The sequence below is a fragment of the Lithobates pipiens genome, unplaced genomic scaffold (assembly GCF_037356315.1).
Source record: "Lithobates pipiens isolate NorthernLeopardFrog02 unplaced genomic scaffold, aLitPip1_a1.2 Scaffold_10, whole genome shotgun sequence".
NCBI lineage: Eukaryota > Metazoa > Chordata > Amphibia > Anura > Ranidae > Lithobates > Lithobates pipiens.
The window spans coordinates 86,267,309-86,279,811 of NW_027507686.1; the positions used below are offsets into that span (position 1 = coordinate 86,267,309).

At 44.5% G+C, this 12,503-nt stretch overlaps 1 protein-coding gene across 1 annotated transcript in view; it reads right to left on the reverse strand.

The window, feature by feature from the left end:
* Positions 1 to 12,503, reverse strand: part of SLC12A4 (solute carrier family 12 member 4) — a 435,256-nt gene that overhangs the window by 183,925 nt on the left and 238,828 nt on the right. The window contains exons 13-14 of the mRNA XM_077456642.1: positions 3,546 to 3,664; positions 3,213 to 3,311 (exon numbers count right to left, since the gene is read on the reverse strand). Of these exons, the coding sequence (XP_077312768.1) occupies positions 3,213 to 3,311; positions 3,546 to 3,664 (218 nt within the window). The remainder of the gene's footprint in view (positions 1 to 3,212; positions 3,312 to 3,545; positions 3,665 to 12,503) is intronic.

Below are 12,503 nucleotides of genomic sequence, written 5' to 3' on the forward strand. Positions count from 1 at the left end.
TATCCTCAAAAGCCAGGTCTGTGTTGATTGACAGTTCTGAAAAAGCTGCATCAAGCTTTGGCTTCTAATTCCATACTTGAGCGCTATCCTCCTTGAATGGAAATCTCTGTTTGAGAGATTTAGAGAAGAAAGGGGCCCTTTCTGGGTCCTTCCACTCTTTTCACATTTTCCGATAGAAATGTATTGGGAATAGCCGATGTTTCACTTCCCCCGTGCCTTGGAACTTTTTATCGTGTAAAGACAACTGGGCTTTGTCCTCTTTAATGTTTAAAGTTGTATGGCTAGTCTTTAATAGCTCATCCATCTCTTCTATAGATAATCTATAGCGTGAAGAGGAAGCCTTTTTCTCTCCAGCTTCTTCTTCCTCAGAACCTGGGGAAACGCTTCCTTTTTCATCCTCTGAATCACTGACCCCTTTGGGTGCAGAAATACTTGGACGTGAACAGGATGTCGAGCTGACTCTACTGTTAACCTGTGCAGCTGGGCGTTTGTCCAGATAAGAACAGAACGTCTCAAAACTTGTTCGCAAGTTCTTTCCAGAAGGAGCTTAGTAGTTCTCCTGGTTGAGTAGCAGAAATAGCTGAGGAAGTCTCCTCCTTAACTAGATCTGCTATACAGGTCCTGCATAACACTTTGGTCCAAGACTCCCCAAGTGTATTTTTGCAAGACAGGCATTTCTGCTTGGGAGGAGGAGAGGAATGTGTGACTTTTTCCTTGGCTTTTGTCTGAAATAAATCAAAAGCCCACTCCATTAAAAATATATATATCTAAACAAAAAAAAAAAACAGATAAACAGTTAAAGCCCTTAGGGAGGCAATAACCAGCTGCCAAACAGAAGAGCTAACCCTTTAGCCCCTGTTTGTTACCCCTGCTTTACAACCCTAGTGGCTCCCCCATGTTAAAAACAAAACACACTCTCCTTAGTGCTTGGTCCAAGGAGAGTGATGCAGGCTCCCTTCCTTCCCTCCAGGGGAGTAAAAGAGGGAAAACATAAGACCTCTAAAAGGAAAATATACAGGGACCTCTGCCCCTGTTTACCTGGATCTGCCACTTGTTCCTCTGGATCCATGCTGCCGATGTCCTGGTGGCATCTGGCTGCCATTTTATTTGATTTTCCTGGTCCTTTTGTCGCTGCGAGGACAGGAATTGACACCGGTTAAGGCCGCCTCCTCTCCCTGTGTTCCAACGGCAGGAAAAGGAAGCCATGCACACCGCCGAAATTGCCGTCCCCGCCACCCTGAACCCGGAAAGCATGGAGGCCGAAAACAGAGGAGACGATGCTCTTACCGCTGTGGAGCTCACCATCCCTCCTTCCAGCCTGCAGCCGCCGGTCTGAAGAGAGTGGGGACCCCCAGCAGCCTGAACCCTCACTGGCTATAAAGAGGAGGAGACACCGGAGCACCCCCCTCCTGTAAGGGGGGATGCTGGGCTGGCCTGTATCACAGAGTATACCACAGGTATGCCCTATACTATCCCCACCTGGAGAGAGCGTAGCACACCCTTGGTTCCCTGCAGAGCTTCCACCATGGCGAAAGTGACCAGTCTATAAGAAACTGACTGCAGTGTTTCCTGGGAAAACGAGTGGAGCTCTCCGGGTGCTGTCCTGAAAGACGAGGTGAAAAATTTGAAAATAAAAGAAAGACCAACATTTTGGATTGTCCCCAGAACATTGATAGAGGGAAAACCTTTCAATGAGGACCCTGATAATCCTGGTGACGAGGGATTCCCTCACTTTGGAAGGATTTCCTCTCATTTGCTATTTGGCCAGAACACAAAGGTTGGCCAGAAAGCAAAGGTAAATCTCCCTAATGGGACACAGATATTTTAAACAAAATTGACTGAAGTTATAAAATATCCAAAATGAAAAAAAAGTGTGCTTATACAGTTTGAGCTTGAGCTCAGCTTCAATGTGTTCGTGTATTTATATCTGCTAGTAAATCTAACACTCCCCTCCCTCCAGACTAACAGTATTGCTGTCCAAATGTGCCTCCTGTTCTCATTCATCCAGATTGGAGGCACTGTGATAACTGTAGTGTATTACTGGCCAGATTACCAGGTGAAAAAAAGCATTACAAAAAAAAAATGAACTAATGCAACCACCCCATTTAAGGATTCGTAAGTTGCAACATATTACATTTTTGATTTTGGGTTTAATACTGCTCTAACTCCCCCCCCCACCAAATGATTAACCCCCCCCCCCCCCGAACGATTAACCCCCTTTCTGATCAGGCCTTTTTTTGAGATGCGGCACTGCATTACTTTAATGGACAATTGCTCAACGCTGTGGGGGTATTGTCAAGAGGAAGATGAGACACCAGGCCCAACAATGCAGACAAGCTGAAGGGTGCTATCAAAGCAACCTGGGCTACCATAACAACTTGATCGCCTCCATGCCATGCTGCATTGATGCAGTAATTCATTCAAAGGGAGCCCCGACCAAGTAGCGAGTGCATCCTATACTATACATGGACAAACTTTTAAGTAAGCCAACATTTCTGTATTAAAAATCTTTTCTTCATTTTTTTTATTTGTCTTATGTAATATTCAAATTTTCTGATATACTGAATGTCAGGTTTTCACTAGCTGCCATAATCATCTAAATTAAAAGAAAAATGCTTGAATTATATCACTCTGGGTGTAATGAATCTATATAATATAGGAGTTTCACTTTTTGAATTGAATTACTGAAATGTATTAACATTTTGATGCTATTCTACTTTTTTTTTTTTTTTTTTAGATGCACCTCTATATATTTGGCCATTAAGGCCTTGAGTGGGCACTGGATATATTGCATACACAAGGCTTGTTTTTTCACCTGCATCCAATCCAAGCTGTGCGCCGGTACTCTATCAAAGCGAGTCCAGGAGCATTGGCTTCACAGACACAGCCACATATTAAAATGTAACCTCCCTGAATGCAGACACCGTGAGTTCAGGGCCACATACCTGCTCCTGCATGTTCTGTTTTTGTAAATTGTTCTACTGTTTGCTAAATTCCCTGATGTCCTGCAAAATATATACGATGCATTTATACATCTAGATAAACATTTTACTCTGAGTGCTTATAAAAAAAACATTTTTTTGTTTAAAAAATGTAAAATATAACCATTGATGGTATTCCTTTTATCATGCCTGCTTTGCTGATTTCCCGTATGGTGGCTATGACAGAATTGATAAAACAGATACAACTTTCTCTCAGGATTAGTTTCTCACCAGTGATAATATTTAAATCTTGGTCTCCAGTGTGGCGTTTTCAAGAGAGTTTGCACAGCACATGCCAAGTTAACGAACAAATAGCACATCAAGAAAAACCTGTTAACAAAACACATTTTACTTAATTAATATGCATTAAATATCCTAAGTTAACTGCATACATGTAAAAGATAAAATATAGTAATGAAATTATCAACACTCAATCGAAAGCTGTAAGGTATTATAGCAGTTCTTAATATTTCATTTTGAAAGCACTGGTTTAAACTAAATATGCTCATTAATTTGTGTATCTAAAGCTAGACCCAAGTCTATTATAAACATATATAGTCTTACATTGACAAGATAGGTGCTACCATGTCCATTGAAGCAATGAGAATCCCCAGCTCTGCAATTAAAGCAGTCACAAGAAGTGCCCAGGTTGGTTCACCGTTTGCTTTACCATGGCCAAAGACCTGTAAAAAGAAGATTCCCAAATAATCAATCTTCTTGGTTTTTGAACAAGTTGAAATAATGAAAACCTTAATTTTCATAGAAAGACATATACAAACCAAAACTTTCTGATGTAGGATTTTTCACTTTGTGGTACAGGACTCAGTATTCATTAAAGTGGATGTAAACCCACTCTCATTCTTTATAAACTACTGCCATAGTGGTTGTCTAAAAGGATATACATGGCTCCTGCATGTATCCTTACCTGTCAAATGTTTCCCCTCTGTCTGTTATGAGACCTGAAAAACTACAGACTCTCTGGGTGGGTCTGTTGACCGGAGCTCGGTGGGTGGAGTTGTGATGTCAGTAGACTCCCCGCCCACCCCTACACTCCCCTTGTCAACATGCATTTTCTCCTGTGTATTTCTTAAACTGAACTTCTGCTATAATCACCAACATCAAGTCAAAACCCAGAAAAGTCACCACATGACTTCAGGATGCCCCATCATGCTGAGGTATGCAGCAGCCAATCCTGGGAGAGCTGGAGAAGAAAGGAGGAGGGGTTTAAAGAATGCATCTCTCAGGCTTGTGCATGAGATATGTAAATCGCCTGTCACTCAGAGCAAGGGGGAAGAACGGACTCCTATTTCTCTGTGTGTCAGTTTTCATCTAACTGAAAAAAGATAAGAGGACTGCTTAGAGCTGGATTAACTCTTTGTGGCAAGACTTGGCACAGATGACCTGAAATCCTATACTGTAGAAGGTGCAAGCCTTAATTAAAACCTTTTTTTTCGGGTTTACATCCACTTCAAGACTATGGCAAATAAAAAATAAAAAAGCTGAGGGATACCCCTCCCACTCCCAACTTGCCTTGGTTTTGCAGCAATAGTGAGCTCATTCTGTTAAATAGACATTTACAAAAATGCAGAAGTTTTGTTAGTACACAGCTCCCCATTCGTAGCATAGCAGGTTTGGTATATGAAACAGCTTTGTATCCATTTCAGACATACACAATAGAACAAAAGGGATAGATACCATGTTACCCTTTTAATTAGTTGTCGCCCGCCCACCGTCAAATGACGGCCGGGCAGTCTCATTCTGGGACGCCGTCATTTGACGGCGTCGCAGAAGGTCCGCCCTCGTTGTTAGGACACGGCTCTTTAACCATGTGATCAGCTGTGTCCAATCACAGCCGGCCACATGTAAACACAGAAATGCCGGTAATAGGCGCTCCTCTCCTCACACTGACAGAGTGTGTGGCAAGGAGAGCAAAGCCGATCAGTGGCATCTCCTCACAGGAGACATCTACACATGTAATCAGGGCACTGATCATCAGTGCCCTGATTACAATAGCGCCCCAGTGCCATAAATCAGTGCCAGTGATGAGTGCCCATCAGTAACAGCAATCAGCGCCCACCACTGCCAGCAAGTGCCAGTGCCCATTAGTGATGCCAGTCAGTGCCGGCTATCAGTCCCACCTATGAGTGCTCCCCATCAGTGCCACCCATCAATGCCACCTATCCGTACTGCTTATCAATGTCCACCAGTGCCGCCTATCAGTGCATGAATCAGTTCCCAGTGCCAAACAGTGCCCATCAGTGCCTCCTCATCAGTGCCACCTAATCCATGCCCATAAGTTTTGCCTCATCAATGCCCACCAGTTCAGTCTATCAGAGCCCATCAGTGCACATCAGTGAAGGAGAAAAATTACTCAATTATAAAATTTACTGACAGAAACTAAGTGAAAAATATATATTTTTTTCAAATGTTGTGGTCTATTTTTTTATTTTTTTGTATAATTGTGATTAAATACCACCAAAATAAATCTCTATTTGTGTGAAGAAAATGATACAAATTTCATTTGGGTACAGTGTGGCATGACCGGGCAATTGTCATTCAAAGTCTGACATCGCTGAAAACGGAAAAATGGCCTGGGCATTCTCACCTAGGCAATAAAATTAGAAATGGGAAAAGTAAAACTGTGAGTGCAAAGATAAATATACCCCTATGTGGCAGATAATGTCCGAAGCAAGCTCAGTCGCAGTTCATTAGTCCATAAATGGAGCATAAAACAAAGTAAAAAGGGATGGTGGTACCCTGTTTCCCCTAAAATAAGACCTAGCGTGATTGTCGGTGTTGGCTGCAATATAAGCCCTACCACCCAAATAAGCCCTACTCTGTTTCCTCAAAAATAAGCCCTACCCTGAAAAGAAGACCTACAAGGACTTTAACTAGGGCTTATTTGGGGGGTAGGGCTTTTATTGCAGCTATCACCGACAATCACACTAGGTCTTATTTTAGGGGAAACAGGGTAGGTGGCAGCTGTCCTAAGAGAGAAGCCAGCTCTGTATAAGGAGGACAAGGGAACAAAAGGAAGCACCACCTAAGTGCAATACATTTAGTTTGGTTTAACCACATCAATACAGTGCACTTACACAGTTTGAATGACAATTACTCAGTCATCGAACACTGTACCCATATGAAACGTGCGTCCTTTTTTTCACACAAATAGAGCTTTCTTTTAGTGGTATTTAATCACTAGTGGGTTTTTTATTTTTTGTGCTATAAATAAAATAAAACGTAACGTTTGTGAAAAAAAATGCCTTTTTCTTTGTTTCTGTCATAAATTTGTGCTAATTAGTAATTTTTCTTCATAAATTTTGGCCAAAATTTATACTGTTACCTATCTTTGGTAAAAATAACCCACATTAGTGTATATTATTTGGTCTTTGTGAAAGTTATAGAGTCTACAAACTATGGTGCCAATTGCTGAAAATTGATCACATCTGATCAGGCCTTCAGTACATCAGGTGTATCTCATTTCTTGAGACACTAAGTCAGGAAAGTACAAATACCCCCCAAATGACCCCTTTTTACAAAGTAGACATTCCAAGGTATTAAGTAAGTAGCATGGTGAGTTTTTTTAAGTTTTCATTTTTTCCCACAATTCTTTGCAAAATGAAGATTTTTTTTTATTATTATTTTTTACAAAATTGTCATATTATCAGGTTATTTCTCACACACAGCATATGCATACAACAAATTACACCCCAAAATACATTCTGCTACTCTTCCCGAGTACGGTGATACCACATGTGAGACTTTTACACAGCCTGGCCACATACAGAGCACCAACATTGATGTAGTACCTTCAGACATTCTACGAGCAAAAATTAAGCATCTCATTTCTCAACCACCTATTACATTTTTGAAGGCCCTGGAGTACCAGGACAATGGAATTTCCCATAAAATGACCCCATTTTGGAAAGCAAACACCCCAACGTATAATCTGTGAGGCATAATGAGTCTTTTGAACGGTTAATTTTTTTCCAGAAGTTTTTGGAATATGTGGAAAAAAGTTAAAACGCATTTTTTTTTTACACAAAATTGTCAATTTATAAGATATTTCTAACACATAGCATGTATATAGCAAAAATGACACCCAAAATACATTCTGCTACTCTTCCCGAGTATAGCAATACCACATGTGTAGGACTTTTACACAGCGTGGTCACATAGAGAGGCCGAACATTGAAGTAGTACGTTCAGGCATTCTAGGAGCATAAATGACACATTTCATTTCATTCCTACCCATCACACTTTTGAAGGTCCTGGAGCACCAAGATAGGGAAATTACCCACAAAATGACCCCATTTTGGAAAGCAAACACCCCAACGTATATTCTTTGAGACATGGACTGCAAATAGGTACTCGGGTACTCTAATGGGCTGGAGATAGGTACTCTGATGGCCTGGTAACAGGTACTCGGTTACTCTGATGGCCTGGTGGCAGGTACTCGGGTACTCTAATGGCCTGGTGGCAGGTACTCGGGTACTCTAATGGCCTGGTGGCAGGTACTCGGGTACTCTAATGGCCTGGTGGCAGGTACTCGGGTACTCTAATGGCCTGGTGGCAGGTACTCGGGTACTCTAATGGCCTGGTGGCAGGTACTCGGGTACTCTAATGGCCTGGTGGCAGGTACTCGGGTACTCTAATGGCCTGGTGGCAGGTACTCGGGTACTCTAATGGCCTGGTGGCAGGTACTCGGGTACTCTAATGGCCTGGTGGCAGGTACTCGGGTACTCTAATGGCCTGGTGGCAGGTACTCGGGTACTCTAATGGCCTGGTGGCAGGTACTCGGGTACTCTAATGGCCTGGTGGCAGGTACTCGGGTACTCTAATGGCCTGGTGGCAGGTACTCGGGTACTCTAATGGCCTGGTGGCAGGTACTCGGGTACTCTAATGGCCTGGTGGCAGGTACTCGGGTACTCTGATGGCCTGGTGGCAGGTACTCGGGTACTCTGATGGCCTGGTGGCAGGTACTCGGGTACTCTGATGGCCTGGTGACAGGTACTCGGGTACTCTGATGGTCTGGTGACAGGTACTCTGATGGCTGGGTGACTGGTATTTGAGTACTCTTAAGGGCGGTGACAGGTACTCATATGGACTGTGACAGGTACTCAGGTACTCATATGGACTGACAGGTACTCGGGTACTCATATGGACTGTGACAGGTACTCGGGTACTCATATGGACTGTGACAGGTACTCAGATGAACTGTGAAAGGTACTCAGATGAACTGTGAAAGGTACTCGGGTACTCAGATGAACTGTGAAAGGTACTCGGGTACTCAGATGAACCGGGACAGGTACTCGGGTACTCAGATGAACCGTGACAGGTACTCGGATGAACCGTGACAGGTACTCGGGTACTCGGATGAACCGTGACAGGTACTCGGATGAACCGTGACAGGTACTCGGGTACTTTGATGGGCTGTGACAGCTACTCGGGTACTTTGATGGGCTGTGACAGGTACTCTGGTACTTTGATGGGCTGTGACAGGTACTTGGGTACTCTGATGGACCGTGACAGGTAGTCGGGTACTCTGATGGACTGTGATAGGTACTCGGGTACCCTGATGGACCGTGACAGGTACTCTGATGAACCGTGACAGGTACTCGGGTACTCGGATGAACCGTGACAGGTACTCGGATGAACCGTGACAGGTACTCGGATGAACCGTGACAGGTACTCGGGTACTTTGATGGGCTGTGACAGCTACTCGGGTACTTTGATGGGCTGTGACAGCTACTCGGGTACTTTGATGGGCTGTGACAGGTACTTGGGTACTCTGATGGACCGTGACAGGTACTTGGGTACTCTGATGGACCGTGACAGGTACTCGAGTACCCTGATGGACTGTGACAGGTACTCGAGTACCCTGATGGACCGTGACAGGTACTCGGGTACCCTGATGGACCGTGACAGGTACTCGGGTACCCTGATGGACCGTGACAGGTACTCGGGTACCCTGATGGACCGTGACAGGTACTCGGGTACCCTGATGGGCCGTGACAGGTACTCGGGTACCCTGATGGGCCGTGACAGGTACTCTGGTACCCTGATGGGCTGTGACAGGTACTCGGGTACCCTGATGTGCCGTGACAGGTACTCGGGTACTCTGATGGGCCGTCACAGGTACTCGGGTACTCTGATGGGCCGTCACAGGTACTCGGGTACTCTGATGGGCCGTCACAGGTACTCGGGTACTCTGATGGGCCGTCACAGGTACTCGGGTACTCTGATGGGCCGTCACAGGTACTCGGGTACTCTGATGGGCCGTCACAGGTACTCAGGTACTCAGATGGACTGGGACAGGTACTCGGGTACTCTGATGGGCTGTGACAGGTACTCAAATACTCTGATGGACTGTGACAGGTACTCAAATACTCTGATGGACTGTGACAGGTACTCTCATGGACTGTGATTGACAGGTACTCTGAGGGGTGGTGACAGGTCCTCTTTATTGGGGGGGGGGCAATCAGTGTGCTTGATGTGTACTGTAGGCGGTAACGAGATGTTACCGCAATCTCCTCCTCACACATGATCGGTGTGTGAGGAGGAGAACCCGGTAACATCTCGTTACCGCGGTTTGTTTACATTTTAGTGATCGGCTGTGAAAGGATCACAGCCGATCACGTGGGTAAACAGCCAGCCAATGGCTGTTTACCAGCATCGGTGACGAGCAGTGTTCCCGGGGAACACGCCGCCACCGACGTGATCGCGCGCATGCGCCGTGCACAGTCGGGCGTGACCATCTGTGATCGGCCGTGACTTCATCACGGCCGATCACGTGGTAAACAGCCATAACCAATGGCTGTTCACCCCCTTCGGTGGCGAGCGGTGTCTCCGTGACACGCCGCCACCAAAGAAACAGGGGTGCGCGCGCACGATCGCGCGCATTCCCTGTTTAAACGGGAGGCCGTCATATGACGGCCTCCCGCCACAATAGGTGTGCCGCCTGGTTGTCATTTGACGGCTGGCGGTCAGCAACTAGTTAATGACACAACAGATAATGCACTTACAGGAAGGAGATTGAAAACAGCCTATTTTTAATCTCCTTCCTGTAAATGCATTACCTGTTGTGTCATTAAACCAAACTAAATTTATTGACCTTAGGTGGAGCTTACTTTTTGTTCCCTTGTCTTAATAAAATTTTAAATGAGTACTGTTACCACCAGGGAATGATTCTGAGTATGTGTAAAGTAAAGTTCTAATACATTCAAATTGTGTTGACATTCAAGTTCTTATGCTGTGTCAAAAATAGTGTTTATCAAAAATAAAGCAAAAATGGTGATATTATCAAACTGTGTAGACATTGAACTCCATATGGTGTTTAAAACATATGTAATAAAAATGGTGATGTCAAACATTCATGTTGAGATTTGAAATTTCCAATTCAGTGTTGACTCATAAGGACAAGCCTTGTGCTTGTACATCATGGCAGTACCAAAAGCATGTGCGTCAAGCAGAGGTTGCAGATCCCAATGCTAATTTTGACAATAGACTCCATAAAAAGTGTCACACAGCAGATGTGGCTGGATTAGCCCTGGGATTAACAGTGACCCTTGACTTTGGGGCAGGGCCAGGGCCATCTATAATATTGATTGGACCCTGGGCTAAAATTTTCTTGGGCCCCCCATGCAGTTTCACTCTGCACCTGCTCTGAGACATACAATAAATAACAGCTAGAATTAAAATCAGTTTACTGAATCATATCAGGCAGCGATTGTGATGTGTTGCCAGAGGTTACAGTGCATCGTTACCACTCACTGATTAGTTGCTAGAGGTTACAGCACATGATTTATGCTTGTTTATTGGTTTCTAGAAATTACTGTACATCAATACTGCTCACTGATTGATAGAGGTTACAGCACATCATCTCCTCACTGCCTGCACACCATGGACCGAGGAGGTGAGGGGACCCATTAATAGAAAACTCCTATGGATCCTAGAACTCCTGGGATCAGTGGCAGTTCTGGGGGGGGGGGGGGGTGTGATCAGTTTCCAGCATGCCCCTTTATCTCCCCAGTGGGCATCATTCCATATAGGTGATGGTGGATATGACCTCGGGGGCAGGATATATATATATATATATATATATGAATACTGCCTCTATTTACATATAAATGCTGCCGGTCCGAATGCAGCAGATATTTACATATCAATGCTGGTATTTACATGTAAACACAGGGTCTGTAGGTGAATCATCTGTACACAACAATAGGGCAGAGCTGGGCAGCATTAGTAACAGAACTTCACACTGAGATATCAGGACACAGTACTGGACTAAAACCTCAAAGGACGAGGGAATTTAAACTGGGATAGTTGGCAAGTATGGGGCAGCTGCTTTGGGCCCCACAATAATGACAGGGCCCATGACAGCTGCCCATTTTGCCCTGCCTTAAAGACAGCCCTGGGCAGGGCCATCAAACATTTGGAGGGGTGCTGCCAGTTGTCTTCTGCAAGATGCCCCTGTTCCTTGACAACTAACTTTCTTACACTGTTTTCTTCAGTCTCTCCCTATGAGCTTTACTCCTCTCTCCTTTGTTGAACCCACATGCAGTCTGCCACTTCAGCTTCTGCAATATTGCCATCTGTTACCTCTGTCTGCCTGGCTAAGTCATACTTTTCTTCTTTGCTCATATCACCATTACCCTTTAAGTCTGAAGAGAATATGGCTTGCACATCACTCACATCTTCCACTTGCTGCATGCCTGCTACGATAAAGCCTGCAGACTCTGCTGTTTATGGGGCTATGATGGGATTAGCATAAGAGAGGGAAGAGGGTGTATTAGCAAGGCTGGCAGACAACTGTATGCACTGTATCTTGGAGGATTTAGGTGTGTGGAAGTCAGTCAGTCTACTATCTGCTGGTTGTATACTTGTCAGTCACTTTAGGGGGAAATGGCACATGTACTCTACCTTTAGTATTTGTGGCCCTACAATCGCTGTGTCATGCAGGACCAGCTAGCCCTCTACTAGATGCGAGCACTGAACTTATTCTCTCTGGAGAAGAGACGCTTGAGAGGGGATATGATTTCAATATACAAATACCATACCGGTGACCCCACAATAGGGATAAAACTTTTTTGCAAAAGGGAGTTTAACAAGACTCGTGGCCACTCATTCAAATTAGAAGAAAATAGGATTTTTGTACTCACCGTAAAATCCTTTTCTTTGTAGCTCCTTTATTCTTGACCATTGGGTTGTTACGCCACCTTCAGGAGAGGACTAGGCAGAACACGTTAACATGTACAAAAAAACAGAACTTTTTAGTTACGCCCAAGGGGTGGTCCCTTCAGTAACAACCCTCCAGCTTGCGTCCTGCAGCCTCAGTACATTAACAAGCAGTATAACGTAATCAATAAGATGGGAGGGTCAGTCAGTGAACTACAGAGAAAAGGATTTTACGTTGAGTACAAAAATCCTATTTTCTCTTACGTTCACTGACTGACATAGCTCCTTTATTCTTGACCATTGGGGCGTCCCCAAGCAGTATCATAACGAGGGGTGGGAAAC